Raw genomic sequence first — 19,963 nt, forward strand, 5'->3', positions numbered from 1 at the left:
AAAAATCTAATAATAAAGACAAACTGTTCAAAGGTGAAGTGTTTTTCTTTTTTTAAGCTGTAATAACTTGTGTTTTGCGATTCAGGTGTGTTTCTCGTGTAAATCAGTAGTGGTTGTGTTTTTGCAGCTTAATAGTGCTTCCTAAGAAGCTTGCTTTAACACTAAGACAATTTGGGCAGTTTCTACTAGAGTTTTTATTAGAGCTGGCCTGATTTCTTGTAACAAACAAAAATGCTGGTAGACATACAATGAAGGTACAAGTATTACACTTTGGTTTTTTTAAACTGCTTTACAGGTTCTTTTGCAGATGGGCTCCCTATTATCAGGAAAAAAAATCTAACTGTAAATTTGATGTAAAATGTGTAACACTTAAAAGCAGTGACAATTTTCTAGACTGATGTACTTTCCCTACTGCAGGGTAGGATTACATATACTAAATCATTCCAGATAAAGAAAATACTTTTTTTTTTAAGGGTAGGTTTTTTTAGGGTTTTTTATTCTTCCACCATATCCACAATTCTGGATATGGCTCCTGTTATCACTGAACTTCAGCAATAAATCCAAGATCCAAAGTTCCTTTGTCAGTCCTGAGAAGAACTTTCTTCTGCCTGCCACACAACTCCTGTAAAGAAGTTCTATTTAAATAAGGCTAGGGTTTAACCAGAAGGCACCAACTTTCCATTTAATGCAACAGTCACGCCTAAAATTCAGAATGGCACATTAGCCTCAAACTCTTTTAATGTTCAAGTCAGTGCTGTACTTTCATTACAATGCAGCATAAAATACTCCGACTTAGCTGTTGGTGATCAGAAATCACTGAATAGATTTCCTGTCAGTTTACATCCCATTATAAGCTGGTCCTCCTCCACCTTCAGGCACCACCCAGTTAATGTTCTGACTTGGGTCTTTAATATCACATGTTTTGCAGTGGACACAGTTCTGAGCATTTATCTGCAGTCTTGATCCTTCTCCTGTTTCCAGAGGAATATATTCATAAACTCCTGCAAAGAGCAAAAGAGAGCTATCACTTCACTGAACAGTTTCCCCTGCATGTATGCTCTACTACTTACCAGCAAGTGTAATGAGGGAAGTATGTTACTAGTGTAACTCAACTGCCTTCTTCCATATTTACTAATTGTTTTGTCATGAAAGTGCTGTTAACATAATATATTTTAAGACCTGCACTTGCTCTTCTAGGAGGAGGATTGGGATAGAATGCTTGAATTAAGTAGTAGGCCAGGTGGACTCTTCCTGACTCAGACACACATTTTTCTTACCTACCTGCTGGACAAAATCTTTGTTCTGGTCCATCGAATACAGCCAAATTCCTGCTCACAGGGATGCTGTCATCTTTGAGAGTTAAATGAGCAGGCTGGTCATGTTCATGGTTTGTACCACTTAAAGCCACAGACGACAGGAGATCAAAACTGATTTTTCCATCAGGCTTTGGGTATTCAATAGGCGTGCAATCTTTGGCTGGCTTGAGCTGAGCAAAGTCTGGTCCTAAATATATTTTTAATAAATAAGTTTCAGTATAGAATTACTGTAATTTGCAGTTACTCAAGAACAATTTAATTAAGCTATTTTAACTTCCCTCGTCATCAGAATGAAGTATATCATAAAAGGTAGCCTTTTTCATGAGACAAAAAACTATGCTTAAGTAGAATAGTGTTCTAATGTCTTCGTTTACATTATATGCTAGGTAATAGGAAAAAGTCTGCTTCACTGCCTTATTGATTTCTTTTCTATGCTTTACGTCCTCTCCACTTGACTACACATGCTCTAGCTTCAACTAAGACCAGAAAAGACTGACATATACATTTAGTATCTTCTTTCAGGAGATAATGAAATTACCTGGATGTTTTAATGTCCATGGTTCCATTCCTCTCAGTAGCCAATAAAATATACCTGTGTAAATCATTCCTCCATACACTCCAAGTATGCTATGGCAGGATGGTCGGATGTTTCTAACCGCATACAGCTCTTTCCAGACCCAGGACTTTTTCAGGTTCTCTTCGTATTCTTGCACATCAAGTCCTAAGGCAGTACATTACTTGTTAGGTACCTACAGTACATAAAGACTATCCTTGAAATAAAAAAAAAAATGCTGAATAAAGGCAATTGTTAGCAATGAAGGCAGCAAAATGAGAATTTCAGAATAGTAAGCTAGGAATATACCAGACAACATTTCAGCCTCTTGAAGAGATCTGGTTGGCAGTTGGCAGTTATCAGCAGGTATCTACTGCTCCTTTGTAGCCTCTATTAACTGACCCACAAGAAGCACTAAATTGCCTCAAACCTCAGCAAAATATAACCGGCCAGGTGGCTATATTGGCATCTCTATGGGAAAACAGCTACTTGCTCATAGAATCTAAGAATTGACCAGGAGAGTTTACCTGTGATCCAAGAGCCAGGTTTGTAATTTTAACATTGGCAGCTTAAAAGCTTTTTCTTTACAAGTTATGCAACCACAAACATTGCTATTTCAGTAACTATGACTATGGCCCAATGGATGATGCCAGTGCTAGAGAACAATTTTTCTCCCTTTATAATCAGCAAGTAAATGAGATATATTTGACTACAAACTTTTGATTTAAACTCTCTGTATTCTGTACATATACTAGACACTGCACACTTGGCACAACACATCTACTGCACTGTAGTTAAAGCCAAGTACTTATCTTAGAAAAAAAAAAAAGTTTCTTAAAATGAAAATTTTCTGAGAGCTTCCCCTTCGCCATTCACCATTACTACTGTATAGGAATAGATGTTCTAAATAAGTTTTAACCCCTGTCTATGCATGAAAACATGCTTCAGTCCATTATTTTCTGTCTCACATAAGGCTCTGAAAAAAGCCTGTTATCTATGCACAGAGAAGAAAGTAGGCTGTAATATTCTACTGTCTTGACAAAACTGTAAACAGCTTATAAAACCTGTCCATAATCAAGCAAGAGCGGCACACTACCCAATAAGAGTGTTTATTGTTTCAGATGGGTTCTAAGCATTTTAACCTGTTATACTAGTTGAAGTTTTAATTGTTCAGCATACCCTCTGTGGCAACGTGTATTGCATGTTTTGGCTGAACTAGAGCACACTAGGACTGAATCAACCACTACAGAGAAGAGATTTCTAAAATAATAATCATGTGGCACCTGGCTATAGTGTCCACCTCCAGAATGACTGAAAAGCTAATTGGGTTCTCTCTCTGTACAGTCTTTGTTAACTGATTTAAGGGAACAACCAAGGCTTAAATAAATTGCTACAACACGGTCAGGATCAGGTAATTACTTCAACGTGCTTGCATTACATACAATAGGAAATACACGTAGTCTCAAACTGAGAAGACTATAAAATTAAAGACAGAAAAAGAGGACCGAAGGAAAAAGGTATCCTAACAATTAACAAAACAGTGAAGAGCAAACCTGAAAAAATCTCACCCTGTTTTACTTACATTTAATCCGTTCCTTTTAATTTTTTTCTCTGTGATTCTGCAGTCTTTCAGTAACACTTTTTGAATCATAAAGCACTGATTTTTAACATTTGTAGGAACAAAATATATACAGGAAGTATAAGCTTACTTTTCAGATGCTCATTAGAGGCATATTTTTGCCCTAGCAATACTTAAGAATAACTAAGCAAAACTTTTATTTCTTAAGTAATTTAACAGTATAAATAGTAAATAAACAATAGATATATTTTTAAACCACCACACTCATTTCATGATTTATTTGCATTCCCAACTAATTCCTTCAGACACATTTAGTTACCGCTAAGCTGTTGGTGGTTCCAATTGAACACAAGGTAATTACAAATCAAAGTACAGTGATCTTACCTATTGTCTTTGATTGGAGATTTTCATTGATTAATTGGCTAAAGATGGCTTCTGAAGCCAACATGCCGCTTTTCATTGCAGTATGTGTCCCTTTGATCTTAGGAACATTCATGAGTCCAGGACTGCAACCAATTAATAATCCACCTGGGAAGGTGAGTTTGGGTATTGACTGAAGAGGAAACAGAAAGAAAGGTGGTTTGTTTGTTTTTCTCTTTTTTAAAGTCAAAATAACATTCTGGAAATGAAACTGGCATGAGGCTTGAGTGTCCTTTACATTTTTAGACTTGCATGTGCACTATCTAAAAATACACCAGTTACTCCACTTAATCAAGGAATTTTGGCATAGTAAGCAAATAATACAGACATTGTACTGGGGCTGAGTATAAAATAATGGCAAGACAACATTTTCCTTATATCCTCTCTCCAGTTGCTTTGTCTGCAACAAGGCTCTGGTAATGTCACCCACCGATAGTGTTTTCCTCCTTCAAGTTTACGTGAATTCTTTTTTTTTTTTTTAATAAGACATTTGTGTTCCTGTTTTCTACACAGTAAGTTGTATGCATCTCATCTAACAGCTTATTACTCAGTGCTTTTTTCCACAAATCTTCCCTATGAAACTGCACAGTGCCCTCCCCGTACCCCTGCTGGTCCCACTTATTTTAGAAGTTTGTCAGCAGCCAACAAACATATTTTTGGTGCAAAATCATTGTCTTACTCCTGTTCTGTAAGAAGCATAACGTCATTGAGGACAGTCAACTCAGAAACCTAAGACAGTCAGATGATTTGCAAACATCAGATCTATAGTATTAATATACTATGTTATACACCTATATTAACTAAGGGAAACTTCAACTATCAAGAGAGTTATTCTCACCCTCATCCAATGAGATTAAGATTTTAGAGAGGAAACAGCTTCAAAACGTGGATTAACTGCAGCACTTTGAGCAGAAAGATGTCATCAAATTGTAGGTCTCAAATTGCTGAAGCTAAGTTATGAACATAGCATTCCTACGAAAGTCTTTAGTACTGAGCAGCGCTTGTGAATCTAGCATCCTTTTATTAAAGCTGCCTGAAAGATTTCATTTTTTAATAGCCTAAATAATTTGACCCCAAACAACTAGTTTTATTTCATGAAAAATGTCAAAAACAAGTATCCCTTGGAATTCAAGGTGACCTGAAACAAACGTTTTGTTTCTTCTGCTTATTCAATTATTATCTGTTTACTATTCAAAAGTGGGCTGACCACTTTTGAATATTCATATAGTAGTCACTAAAACAAGTTGTACCACACAGCATTTCCCCTGCGTTTTCGGCAATTTGTTTAATCACAGACTTAGTGATTTGGTTTGTAGGAAAGATAATTTAGGCTGAAAACACTACTACAACTTTTAACTTACTTTTCAGTGACCAGAAGTCATAAGTTCAGCTATATAACAGTATTTCAAAGGAATTAAGTATGTAGGATGTCCTCTCTTTTCACAAGACCTTTGGCTGAAAAGTTATTCTGTCATATATATTAGGATGCAATGATGCAGCACTGACATAAGCATAGAAAGATTTCTTGACTGACTCTCTGAATGACAAAAAAAGATGGTGATCAAGTATTTTTCTTCTGCAACAACTATTTAACTTCATAGGTACTTAGTGACCAGCATACTGTCAAAGTGTAAATGAGATTAGTCATATAACACAAAAGGTTACACTTACTGCAGCTTTGTTAGTAATTCTCATTATTAGTACTATGGTGCTTGGTGCCTGTTTTCACAGTTTATCAAGTTGAAGGAACACATCATGCCAGCATGGCACAAGCCCTCTCTGCCTCTGAGAGACAGGGTGAAATCCTTTCAACCTTGAGCACCTGAAGAAGCCACGACCCTCCTGGCAGCAAACAGACAAATCAAGGCTGGTTTGGAGGAGTGAAGAAGGGAAGACTCCTTGACACTTGCATGACACTTGCATGGGTCATCACATGAATGGGGTTTTTTCCCCTCATATTCATAATATACATTGCTCAACAACAGCCACACCTTTTATTTTTTTCCACAAAACTCTTAAGTCTTTTCAAAGTTTTTGATAAAATGCAGACAAAACAGAGGTTGCATGGGAATTTCTGAAGTGCTTGATTTTGCAATTTTAATAAACAAAAGAAATAACAGCTATATAGACATAGTCTATTAAACTCTGTCCCCTCCCTCCACACATCCCCAAAAACCTACAAAATCAGGGAAACATCCAAGAGGTGTCTCTCTCTCACACCAACTCAGCATCACTGTATGTTAAAGACTAAAGAACATGGTCATAAGGTTATCTGTAATAGACAAAAAAAATTTAGACTGATGGTAATTTTATACACCTATTTGATGCAATACTGTCACCCAAATGAAAACTGGAGCTACAGAACAACTTACATAAGAAAATATTCCTGGACTCCAGTGATGCAAATGAGTCAGACTGCTACAGTTATTAATCAAAGCAACACATGCAAAAGAAGAGCTAATCTTAAAAATCTTCCTAAGTGACTCATCAATAAAGCTTTTTTTTACTGAAAGCATATATTTAAAAAAGCCATTTAAAAGTGTGACTTCATAATTAACTAGACAATTCTATCTACAGGAAATAATAATAAATAAAAAACCACAAACCCCATGCTTTTATATTAGGAATAGTGCAAAGTAAGTGACATGTTGCTTTAAGTCCAGCAAGGAAGAAGTCCAAAGATTAGGCAGAGAGGTGCAAGAGCTGTAGTCCTACTGTCTGTGTAACTTAGCACAAACAATGTCTGTAAGTGACTTAAAAAATACCATGTTCTTTCAGCCATATGTTTCAAGCAGTATAAGGAGTATGCAACTGAAGTCACAATCTGGCTACTTCATCAAAGCCAGAAATTCAATAAGGACTATCTGTGATAGAGAAACCAATGCACAGGGTGGAAAGAGAAGCCCCTCTTGTATAAAAGTCTAGATTAAAACATCTTGGCATTTTGTATCTTACCTGCGTTAATAATGGACTGACAATGGTTTCTGAAATAAGCTAGTAACACAGTTGTGTTACAACATGATATGACCTATTTCTACCTGAAAGTAGACAAGTAATCAACCCGCAGACTGATTAAATGTGTATCACGTGTGTAATCAAGAAGTTGCTTCATGAACCCACATGACTCAGTCCCAGGCATGCACACTGGTGTCAAAGCCTAAGTCCACAAGACTGCGACAAGAGTCACGCTGCTGCTGAAGTTCTACTTGTATTGCAAAAGCTGCACAAAGCCACATTTATACCAAAGAAGAGGTTCAAAAAAGAAACACAAAGTAGTCAGACAGCAGAGTGGAATGGCCCCACACACAGGCTGTGGATCATGAACACTCAGGCTAGTTTTAAGTTCCAAACTGAAAGGAGCATCTAGAAGATGGATCTGGGAGTCCACGACACGCAGCCATGTCCTGTGTTTCAAGATTCCCACACGAGAAGCTAACAGGTTGAAAGGACTTTAGCTGTTAAATATAAATTCTAGACTATTTCTCCTGCAAGTTGTTCCAACCCTTTCAACTGACCTTAAGTCTTGATTAATACATTTTAAAAATCTAACCTTTTAGACTTCTTAAGTGAACAAAATGAACAAGGTATTCCATCTCCCAAAATAGCAGAAATTCAAATTTGTGCATGAAAGATACCAAAGGTATCTGTACTTGAGGAGGTGAAGACTTTTATCTACCAAGCTACATAACAATTTCAGCACCATCACTGAGATTTAAGGGTCAAGCATTAGGAAAGAAATTTCGTCTTCTAGGATAAACAAGGAATTTGGAAAACATCCCCCCCACCCCTGGCCCCAAACCCCACAAAAAAACCCAGATGAGTGGTGCTACCCTCTCTTCCCCAGGGTTCCAGGCACAACAAAGAATTATCTGTAGCTTCTTTGCTACATTTGATTAATGTAGCATTTGATTACTTCATTTGATTGCAATATAAACTCTATTTCATATTTCATTTAGAAAGTAAAGTGACTATGTCAGAAGATTTTTAGTATGACAGAGGCTAAGTCTAGCAAATCTCAGCAGCCAGTATCCATCAAGATAACAAGGCTTTTCTGTCCAGCAAAACTTTTGGCCTTATTCATCTTTGTTATAGTTCAGTTGTTTCCCAACAGCATGCAGCCTGAATCTACAGCACTAAAAACAAGGCTATAGAGAACTCAAAGTAAAATCTTCATGAAAAAGTTACCTGGAAACCACCTTCATTCAGTGCTCTGGCACCATAGGCAATCCTTGTTCCACCCTCCAAAGTAGGCTGTACACTAGGATGGTGCTTCCACCTCTGAAACTCCCTAAATGGATTCAAATAGGGATTTTGATAATCTAAACCAACCTTAAAAAAAAAAAAGTGCAACATTAATTAAAATAAAGTATAAAATTTCAACAAAGGTTTGAAAACAATCACGTATTATCACATCCACTCTTTAAATCTATTTCATACTAAACCAACCTTAAGATCTCTTTACTTGGAGAAACTACTGCCAAAAATACATTCTATTAACAGTATGGTAGAAGCAAATCTGAGAATTTGCTTCTATAAGACTGTTCTCTGCCCTACCTGAAACCTGAAGCATGGGCAATATTTAATTGCATTGTAACCACCTTCCATCTGTCTTTGAAATACAATAGTGAAATTAAATTAACCATGGTTTAATGGGCAGGATAAGCGAGCAAACTTAAATTTGTGCTTCAAAACCTCTTTGCCCTAGAAAAGCTGGAAGAAGAGGTACACAATTATTTCTAGATAGTTGTGTCGTTGTGCTCACATATTTTAAACAGTTCTTCACATTCTTTAGCAGAGTCAAATATAATTTCCAATTAGATGAGACATTGTAATAAAGCACAGGGGAGCAATTATGAAAGCAGAAAATAGGGGAAAAAGACTTTGCCAATTGGCTGGATGCCCAGGATTCTTAGCTAATGCATTTGAGAATTTGCTCAAAGATATACTCTGCATTTCCCATCTTTAATATACTCTTAAAAGGACTTATGTTGCCGAATCTTCTCTTTTGAGAAAGAGATTACTTTTGGTTCCTATAAGTTTTGAGACAAGTAAGAAAATATATCACTAGTCAGCAACAAACAGTACCTTGATTTCTCTGGCAGCTCACTGCTTTTAGAGCACCACTTGCATCTACTTTCCTTGCTAGATAAAGTTAATGAACAATTTTCAAAACAAGTGCAAGATAATCCTACTACAAGAATCAGCTCAGACTGACATAGGTGTAAAGTTCAAAGACAAAAAAGTGCTTGTATGTTCACACAAAAGTTGATTTTCTCCTATCTGAACTGGAGATAATATGAACATTACTGATTACCATTCTCTGTCAGAATCAAAGCTCTCTACCCTTCTAAAAACAAACAGAATTTGAATGTCTACTGTCTGTACTTATTAATTACAATATTGGAAATCTGCATGGAACAAGTATGCATGTCTGAGAAGAGCTAACAAGTTTTTTCAATGTTTCTTACAAAACGGTTAGACAAAAAAACAGCTTTCACCCACACACACGCATACTCTGGAATCCTTATGAAATCTAGGAGACCAAAGGGTCACCTCAATCCCATGCTGCTAAAAGTCCAGATCATGTCCCCGACTGTTACATCATCTGTGTCTAAAGCACATGCACTGGATAAATAGTGCATGCTTCATTTAGGACTGTAGGTGCTAGAAAAATATTTCCTACCATTGCTCCTTGCATCACTGGCTGGCAGAACGACACAGGCTCTCTAGTGATCTCAATGCTTCTGATAAAGAGGCAGTAAGAAGGAAGAAGCTGCCTGTCCAATTCAGAAAGACAGTTGCTAAAGAGGGCAAGTCAAATGGGGGTGAAGAATGGTAAGAACAAACTGAAGATCTCAGAAATGGAAGGGATGCTGCTTGTGGAACTGCAGAGTGTGTCCACTTTATATGCTTCTCATAAAGTGTATATGCACCCAAGGTTGACACACGAATGAGGAAATTGAATTGTAAAAAGGGTATGCGATTTAGACGTTTCCTACCTTGCAAAAATTTTGCAAGCACATTTTTGATTAATCATCTGTTTTTGGCTTTACCAAAATTTGTTTGGTTTGCAAAAAAATGTATTTGTAAGTGTTCCTTTTTGCTCTTAATAAAAGACACTGGATTAAAGACAGATTAATATGACAAATTAACCTTCCCTAATATGAGAATAAACGGACTTAAGATTGAGAAAGTACTAAATTTGGTCTGTCGCTATTCTTGTGTTTTCATCTTCACATTAAAACAGAGAAAATAAATTGCATAAAAATGAAGACCAAACAACAACAAATAAGCATTAAAAAACCAACTTCACTTACCACAAATCCAAGAGCAACTAAAGGTTCACCCTCATTTAAGTGATAAAGAAAGGATCCTCCATATGTATGTCTGTCTAAAGGCCAGCCTACAGTATGTTCTACTCTTCCTGGTTTCCATTTCTTTTCATCAATAGTCCATAACTGAAATGAAGATCACAAAAAAATTACTTTCTATTGCAAAGTAATGGCCTTTCAAGAATGTAATAAAAGACAAAACACACAATTAAGTATAGAACAAAATTAATTTACTGCTATGACCAATGCATAAATTCATACAGCAAAATACCAGATAATAAGTACGAATACTTGGTTTGGATTACCATTTAAGAATTTCCTAATACTTCTCTTTCTTGAAATGTTGCACATCAGAAAACATGACTGAGACTCCAGCACCATACCCAAAATTTTTATTCAATCACAAGACCCTTTATATTAGTGACTTTGATAGATACTTCTGCTAAGGAATGCAATGCTTACATTGACTCTTTTCTTTAAAAACTTTATTTTTTCATATGAATCACTGCAATTTCTTCACAAGTGTTTCAAGATCAGGCTTAACAATATGTCTGAGTTGATCCAAATATTTGCTGTCAAACAGGTTGCCCTATCTCTGCTCTCTCCTACACAACTCCAGTACTCATCTGGCCCATGGTGAACTCACAGAAGCATCTTCACGTTTCCACTAGTGAGCCAATTTTCTCCTCATTTCACAAAACATCTCTTCACCATGGAGTTATGTGCCAGGTACAGCCTAATGACAGAGGGCAGTTGAGCACCATTAGATCAGCTCAAGCATGGGAGGGCACATCTACATTAATGTTCCAGCTTAGATTAAGGAGCACACTGTTGAGCGGGACTCCCGATTCCTCCCACTTCTTGTGCTTTGGTTCACATCGTACAGCAGCCATGGAAGGCATGAACTGGATTCCTTTCAGATGAAACTAAACTGTAAGACAGGCTCCAGAAGCCCACCTAAAGCATTCCAGTCACAAAAGGGCACTCAATCCATGGGACTAGACCAAAGCTAGTCCGAAGTAAAAATAACCCTGAAATGTGCACAGTATGGATATCAGCTCATCAGCACCAACTATTTCACTTTACAGATCCATTCCTATTGGACTGTACTACTTGTTAAAGCAGACACAGCCTCGTCTGGAAGCAAAAGAACTCTACAGCAAAACCCTGCTTTAATGACAACTTAGGTATTAGAAATTGTAACTAAGACTATGTCATACACAGGAACATTTACAGAGTGGTTATTCTCTGTAGAAGTGTAAACTAATTATTTAACAAATATTCTGTAGCTGGAAGCACATGCTTAAAGTAATAAATAAAGAATATGTTGCAGTCAAACTCTGAACATATTCTAAATAATACAGCTCTTTTTCATGAGTGATATTTCTCTGAGTATAAAATATTTCAAAAAGGAAACCTGATCCTTATCCCAATTTTATAAGCCCAGTGAAGGGATTTTTTGGGAAAAAAAAAGGTCATCCAGAAGGTGTTTTGGAGAGCATGAGTCAACATGTGGAACAGCCCTTTTCTCTCTCTCTCTCCCTAATGAACATACAGAAAATCCTTAGAAAGCCTTTCCTCCCCTCCTCAGGTACTAAAACCCCCTAAAATCAGGCAGCATGAATCCCTCTCTCATTTAGTAAAAGTGCTGAAAACAGATTTCACAAATTAATGTAATTTGAAATCAAATTAAGACATTAACAGAGTGGATTCACAGGTACCTCTAGTTATAACACAGATATAAGAGAAGGAGCAGCTGAAATGAAACAGTCATGACATTCAGGGAGCATCTTCCCTGATCAGCTTCAGAATAGCAAAGATTCTGAAGTCTGAAAGTGTAACTCAAAATCTGTCATTCTAATGTCTTACATAAATTAGCTCGAAAGCAAATAGAAACTACCTTATAGCTTCACAGTATTTTCCTTAATTGTTAAAATTATGCAGGTGATACCTCTTTCAGTCCAATGCCATAGCTCTGGGGTTGACATTTCTCCCTCAGATTGTATTTTTTGTACAGCTGTTTGGCTAGATGCCCATGACAACCTTCAGCGAAGACAGTGACTTTAGCATGGAGTTCCAAGCCTCTTTCAAAGGTAGCCTGCAGAAGTAGAGCATTTCATCAGCAGTTAGACCTGTGCCACACCAAACTCACAGCAAGAAATTGGAGGACAATAAAGTGATTTTACACTACGTTGTGGCACTGCCCAGAACCTACAAACCATTGCAAGCTACGGCTCTAGTCCAGTTGTCTTTTCTACCCAACCATGATGCACCCCTGGCAAACTCTGTAAGGGGATTCCAGTAGAGCAGCACTATGTTGAATCACCATTTGTTACTGCAAAAGAGAATCTTTTCCAGATGAGAGGATACTTACATCACATCTGCTCGTTCACATGGTGCAAAGGAACCCTGATAGAACAAGGAATCTTAACCTACAACTTCATACTTTAATTTTTGCTCATGAAGTCACGTTACAATAAAACATTGTCTGCCCGCCCCACATATGACAGAGGCTAGACAGACACACCAGATCAGAAAAACCTGCATCACCCCTGCCCCCAACAGAAACCACTGCCTCAGAATGAAGTTACTATAATATTACACCAATCTTACATGTTAAAACATACAGTAAAATTAAACTAACATTAAGTATCATTATAAAAAAAAATTTCTCATCAAAAATTCCAACAATGAGATCGAGAGTACCATAAGGGGAGCCACCATACTCACGTATGAGCATATCATCTGCATATGCGAGTGCCCTGGATGACAATATTACTAGATTATATTTGCAATGTAAGGATACAAGATTCTAAATATACATAATCTTGCAGGGAAAAAAAGAAAAAAGCTTGATTTGAGACAGAAAGTTTAATGCTGAAAAAGATATTGAAAACAGTTTTGGATTAAGATATCCAGCAGTACCCAATAAAACCATCTCAACGTAAGCCAACATGGGTCCAGGAGAAGCTTATTGCTTTGGTTTTGAATTGTCTCTCAGGTGAAATCTGCTTGAAACTTACTGGTTGGAAACCTCTGAAAAAGGCTAGCAAATGAAAATGTTTCCTCTTGTTGGGAATTAACTTTAAACAGGAGTTACAAGATTTTGCCAAATTTTTTGTGTATTTTTGAATTTCTGATTGTCAATTTGAAAATGAACTAATCTTACAAAATACTAAGAGAACTACAGGGACTTACTACTTGATCTAAAGATTAAAAATATATACTGTCCAATTTGAAATAGATTTATATAAAATTAATTAATTAATTAACTACAACTTCGCATTGTAAATATCAGAAATTCATGAATTTGAAACATTTCAGTAACGTGACAAAGTTGTATTTCACAGTTAACATCCTTCTCCGGCACCTACATAAGAATCAATGTGCAACTTTTTACTGCGTATTTTTACCATTGGCATTTTTGTTTGATTGGTGCTGACTGCAAGGTGAAACTCTATTCATTAACCACAATGTATTTGATTAGGCTCTGTATAAACACATTGAAGATATTCTTGCCTCGAAGGTTATACAAACTACATTTATTTACCTGAACCTTTATACACTGGAGGTATTACCAGCTGACCTAATTGACAGCTAAAACACTGAAATACTCAAAAAGTTTGGGTGGTGGCACACTAATTCTGTACAGTACAGACGTTAATAGACACATTCTTCCGGAATAGATGGGAAAAAAATTAATCTAGGTTTTGAGGATGCTTTAAAAGATATGATAAAAATCATAGTTCCTTCCCATTTTAAAAGCAAACCAAACCAAACCCCCAATTAATCGTTATTACTGCAGCCAGTTTGTATGTTACTTGTGCCTCCTACTGGAGGAAATACATACCTGGAAATAAGGGCATGTCTGTCCCCTACAGGGGACAGACTACATTATACTGGGAAAATATCTTACTTTTCCCTGCCACCCCTTCCTCCTCCATTGGCTATATTCTCTTAAAACAAGAATGAGTCTTTTTTTCTCATCCCCTGCCTTAAATGGGAAAAATAGCCCACACTTCTATGTGAAAGTCAATACCTCTTTGAAACTCTATGTAACTAGTAAGAAACCTCATAAAAGAAAGTAAATCTTAAGAAAAACCTTGTACCCATAATTTCTGCAGCCAAATAATTCTGTGTGAAAGTTGTTCTGAGTTATTCCAAGGTGCAAAATTCTCCCTACATATTGCACAGGGAAGCGATGCGCTTACCGCAGGTTCTGGATTCCACTAAAAATCAGTCAAAGTCTGACACTTCAGGCAGGGAGTCACCCTCTGGATACAGAAATGTGACCAACCAGCAAAAAGGTATAAAGATTCTGTGTGTACCTTGCCCCAACAAGGCAGACAGACTGTCAACAAACGCCATTGCCGTTGTAAATATCAAAGAAAACAAATCATCCAGAAGCACACTCTCTTACATGTTGCTAGTCACTAGCTGGACAACAGCTTTCTATTTTACCTTCACGCCTTTTTTCTAGGAGTTCCTGGAATTCTTTCCTTTGTTTCCTGACTTCACATATGCCAAAACACCATTGCAGTATTTCCTTCAAGTCACCCTCAAACAAACCTCCTTTCTATGAGGGCTTTTTCTACTAATCTCAGAAAAAGTTTACAGTGTTCTGAGACCAGAACTTTCACAGGTAATCGATCCATTTTATATACAGAGAGGGAAGACAGGTACTGAATTTTACACTTTTTCTTAGGCTGCAGCAAGACTACTAATGGCAGTAGAAGCAGATATATCACAATTTCCATAATTAGACCTCTAGTTATGGGGAAAGTAGCTACTTACTTTAGGTGCTCCATCCTTTTGAATGCCTACATCATTTGTTGCTATTCCTTTCACACTACCATCTTCATGAAAAAGAACCTTTGGAAATATTTAAACAAACAAACAAAAAACATTTTAATGACCTATCATTTTAATCCATTCATAAAAAGTTCTAATGCAGAACTTCCAAAACCACTTTTCATATACACACTGATGTCATTATTACCTCAGCTGCTGCATAGCCTGGATAAACCTCAACACCCAAAGCTTCTGCTTGTTCACCGAGCCAACTCACAAAGTGGCCCAGACGTACTATGTAATTTCCATGATTAACCATTGGAAGTCCTAGGCAAAAAAGACACATACATAAAACATAGAACACTAAGCAAAATAACAAAAGTTGTATACATCAGATGTCGTATCTTCTTCTACAACTACTATCTTCACAGTAATGTCATGTGTTATTACAGCCATCATCTACAGGCACCCTGTCACTGGAAGCTATTACATTCTACATATACTTGCTGTACTACATTGAATCAAATCAATGTTTCATTCATGGAAAAGCTGAAAAAGATACTGAGAAAGATTACTTTCTACCATCTCAACAAACTTTACCTGGAAGAATTGGCACTGGAATTCTATATTTCTTTGTTAAAATTCCAAACTTGTCTTCAGTTACAGGAGTATTAAGCGGAGCCTACATAAAACAAGAAAATAGAAAAAGTACCGAGAGTTATGTTTTTCTAGCCAATCCAACAAAACCAACAACAAATAAAATAAAATACACCAATCAAACTGGCAGTCGACTAAAGGTTTAATAAAGCACTTCTATAAGAAAATGTCATAAGAGAGAAGATAAAGTATCTTATAAGGCAGTCACCAGGCAAGAATTAACACAACTATTGAGGTAAAAAACACTGGAACAGGGCCTTGCAAATAACTTCTACAGTTTGTATGCAGGTTTGTACTACATCAATATTCTAGACCTTTCTAAAGAAGGCAGGTCAACTTGCATGTTTAGCCCAGCAAGACAAAACAACTAGTCGAAGACCCACTTCTTGCAGCTCCCAGGTGATAGCAGGCAGCCAGCTGCAAGTCAGATGGCTGTTCTGGCAGAGATGACAGCTCATCTCTTGCTATCCTCCCTCCTAAAAGCATCTTAGGCCTCCGTTACATCACTATGTCTGCACAAAAATCAGTGTACTATGCGCCATTTCCTGAGACTATGAAGAACTATTGTCCAGAAGCAACAAGTCTGACATTGCTAAGAATCAACCATCTTACTGCTTGTGCACAGGAGCTGGATTCTGCACAAATGCAGTAAGTGTAGTGTACAGACATACTGTGTACATGCAGTAAGACTACTATATAAAAGAGCAAAGGCCACAGCATATCTGTGTAGACATAAAAGTTTAGCATTGTCGAACTAGAGGAAACAGACTAAAAAGAAGGTAGGGTTTTTTTTGTTTTGATCAACATGTTTTAAAATGGTACCAAGTACCAAGGTACTAAGTCATACCAGAATGAGCCAGATAAAGAGTTCATTACAAGCCAGCAATTAATTTCAGTGTTTATATGCTCATACATACCCCCCGCTCCTTCCAGTCTGGAAAGAGTTCTTGTAAGGACCTCGGCTCAAGACAAGCACCAGACAGTGTATGTGCACCAATCTGAGAAGCCTTTTCCACCAGACAAACACGTATTTCTTTGCTATGCTCAGCAGCTAACTGTTTGAGTCGAATAGCTGCAGAAAGACCTGCAGGGCCTGCTCCAACAATGACAACATCAGCTTCCTCTGCAAATCTTTCCATGTTCACTCCTTTAATAGAAAAAAAGATAGTAAGATAAATCAATCTTCAATTTCCCCCAGCCTCTCTCTCACTAAACCTTGCTCTGTAATACTGGCTACCGGGTATCGCAGTAGCATTACCTTGCATAAAAGGAGGCTAATTATTTAACAGAATCCCCACTTCAGTACTTGGAGGAGTGCAGAAAGATATTAGCATCCCAATGTAAAATTAGCTCTTTTTAAGTTGTAAGGAGATACACCATAAAAACATATACTCAATCTCTATGTACCATAAGTAAGTATCATCTTAGAACGTTAAACTTAAGAGCCCAGTTGGCTAGCTGTATCAAAGACACTCAGTGAAACTCTAGGTAAGGGAGAAACAAAAGAAAAAGACCCTTATTCTAAACAAGTTACTTTATTTTACACTAATTAATCAGCATCTTTTCTGGAACTGAAGCCATTAAAACTGCTGAATGTAGAGACTGGAATGCCCAGAGATATATACTAACCTTATTTTCTCACAGACTCTCATGGTAAGAACAACTGAAAAAATCCAACAGGTACGTACGTGACAGAATTAAATCTTTTTGTGATAGTCACTAAAGCAAAAGATGCTTATATATTTTCTTTAAATAACTAGGATCAAATTTAATCTGATCCCATTTTATAGCACGGAGCAATAATTATAGTAAAGCAGCTTTTAAAGAATGCATTTTTTCGCTTACCTTCCCATCGTTTGTCTTTGTCCCGAGGATGAATTGTATAATGTGTAGTTATGCGAGGCACAGAGACAGTAGATGCACATCTTGCGATGTGCAGTGATGGAAGGCAGTCTCTCTTTATCAACTTTAGAGCACGAAAGCACTGACGTGCTGCAAAAACAAGAAACAAATTCGTCAAATCAGTCATTTCCCAAATTTTTCAACTTTTCAGAGACACAAGTGGCATGGCAAATATGACAGCTCCCCCCACAGAGGCTACCAGGTGATGTGAAGATGAGGAAACATAAACACAGATTTTTAAATTTTCAAGTTAGAAATGTGCTGTATAATTTTATATCCGGAAAAAAAAAAAAGTAAAGAGCTTCCCCTTTAAGCATTCTTCACATAATATCATTCAATACACCAGCCAGCCACTTCTGACAGCTGACATAGTACATAACATGCATGTACACAGGTGAAACTCATTTTAAGTTCCTATTTCATTTTGAACTTCAAAAGGTTTATTTCAAACTTCATTAAAAGTGACCAAACAACTGCAGACACAGGACATGCAAGTTCATCCCTTCTGACATCTCAACACATGTTGAGACACACAGTTTGGGCTACTGACAGTTCATCTAAAGTAAATGTCATGGTGTACAATAAAAGCTCAGACTTAAACCCAAGTATACTTTAGCCAAAGCTAGGAACAGTCGATACAGTTAATCTTTACCTTTGTTGCAGATACATTAATTGTTGCAAGAAAAAATTACAATTTCTTTTTAAGCAAATGGACCAAATGAAAGTTTAAAATAATCAAAATAGGACTCTGCTCAGAAGGGCTATTACATGTTGCATTCTTGTTCTAATTTTCCTCTTTCACAATAAAAATTAAGAAGATGTGTGCAATTTGTACTCTGAAAATTAGTATCGTTAGCACCAAAACTAGTTAGTTAAAAGGTCTGTGAACTAATGCACCTTGACAGGTATTTTTGCTTCCTTTAAGTATTCCCTTTCTCTAATTTCAGGGGTGAAGAAGGAGAATATTCTATTTAGAGTATTTCTGCAAAGCTGCATAAGTAAAATCACCAACATCCTACGATTCAAATGTTTTGTTGAGAATGGCGATCGACAAGGCCAGCACAAACATCCTCTACCATAACTCTGCACAGTGACAGTCAGGATACTGGTCTCTATATGCAAGGCAATAAGTATTATCTATGTTGGTTTCTTAACAGCAATTTTGTACTTAACCGACATAACACAAAAGCTATTATCATACCATCTCATGACTCTTAATTATCCTTTACCTGCAACCAGGCAGGATCTGAGAACAAGCAATGTATTTTATAAGCATGGTAACAACTACACCTATACGTATATATTAAAACATGACACCTTAACATAATTTTTGAGATATTTTTATTTGAGAAGCACGGATGGTACTATGAATTACATAGTATAGTTAAAAAAAGTCAATTATTTCACACACACACACAAAAGAAGTGAAATTCAGCTCAGAATACATCTGATGATTGCAAAGGTAGGTCCAAACCCTGAACAGGCAGGTTCTTCCCAGCAAGTGAACCGACCTTGTGCCACCACGCTACTGAGAGCTTACAGCCTTGGTAACATGATGTGAAGCGTTTGCACGAAGGGTTACAAGCAATCTCTGAGAAGAAACTTTACTCTTACGCAGCTCTTCAATAACTGCTGCCAGTGTCTTGTCTCTACATTTATTTCGTCAGCAAGGGCACGCATGCAATTGCTTTATTTTATCCTTATTTTATCCAGGTGACACCTAGTATCACTCAGAAAAAGTTACACTCTTCATGTGCCACGTTACAGACAGATAACGCCCATTAACGACCCGCAGTTCAGGCTCGGCCGGCGCTCAGCCATGCCCTCCCCCTCAGCAGCACCGTCAGGCGGACAGAGGCCGCTGGGGCAGGGGGAGCCACGGTCGGGCCACCGCTGGCACCAACCGCCGCTCGACGCCCCCCGCCCGCAGGGCCCCCCGCCGGCAGGGCCCCCCGCCGGCAGGGCCCTCCGCCGCCGGCCCAGCGGCCGCCCGGACACCCGGGCGCGCCCCCGCCGCGACCTTTGCTCTCCTTCCGCGTCGGCCGCCGGTCCCGCCCCGCCCAGCGGCGGCCGCCCCAGCCCCGTCCCCTCGGGCCGGTCAGCCGCCCCCGGAGAGAGCCGGCGCGTTACCTCGGCTGGAGGACGGGCAGCGAGAGAGCAGCATGGCGGCGGCCCGCGACCCCCCAGGCGCCCTCCGCTCCCCGCGACGGCCCTGCGCACGCCCCCCGCCGGCCCTCGGCCCCACCGCGCCTGCGCACTCGGCTGCTGGCGAGGGGGCGCCGGTCCCGCCCCGTCCCACCGGCAGGACTACAGCTCCCAGAGTTCCCGGCGGCAAGACTCATCCCAGCTTCCCCCGCGGGGCAACGGCTCGAGCCGGTACGAACGGATTCATTCGTCCAATATTTAAACGGGA

At 38.3% G+C, this 19,963-nt stretch overlaps 1 protein-coding gene across 1 annotated transcript; it reads right to left on the reverse strand.

Moving 5' to 3' along the window:
- Nucleotides 1-11: 11 nt before the first annotated feature.
- ETFDH (electron transfer flavoprotein dehydrogenase) lies at nt 12-19,807 on the reverse strand. The gene is made up of 13 exons (XM_072861705.1): nt 19,681-19,807; nt 17,494-17,640; nt 16,566-16,795; nt 15,592-15,673; nt 15,200-15,318; nt 14,995-15,072; nt 12,152-12,298; nt 10,186-10,326; nt 8,054-8,197; nt 3,833-4,001; nt 1,855-2,037; nt 1,282-1,503; nt 12-1,001 (listed from the first exon to the last, which is right to left on the reverse strand). The coding sequence occupies exons 1-13, from the start codon at nt 19,712-19,714 to the stop codon at nt 838-840; spliced, it is 1,860 nt and encodes a 619-aa protein (XP_072717806.1). The 5' UTR covers nt 19,715-19,807; the 3' UTR covers nt 12-837.
- Between the last annotated feature and the right edge of the window lie 156 nt (nt 19,808-19,963).

The sequence above is a fragment of the Ciconia boyciana genome, chromosome 5 (genome assembly GCF_034638445.1).
Source record: "Ciconia boyciana chromosome 5, ASM3463844v1, whole genome shotgun sequence".
Classification (NCBI taxonomy): domain Eukaryota; kingdom Metazoa; phylum Chordata; class Aves; order Ciconiiformes; family Ciconiidae; genus Ciconia; species Ciconia boyciana.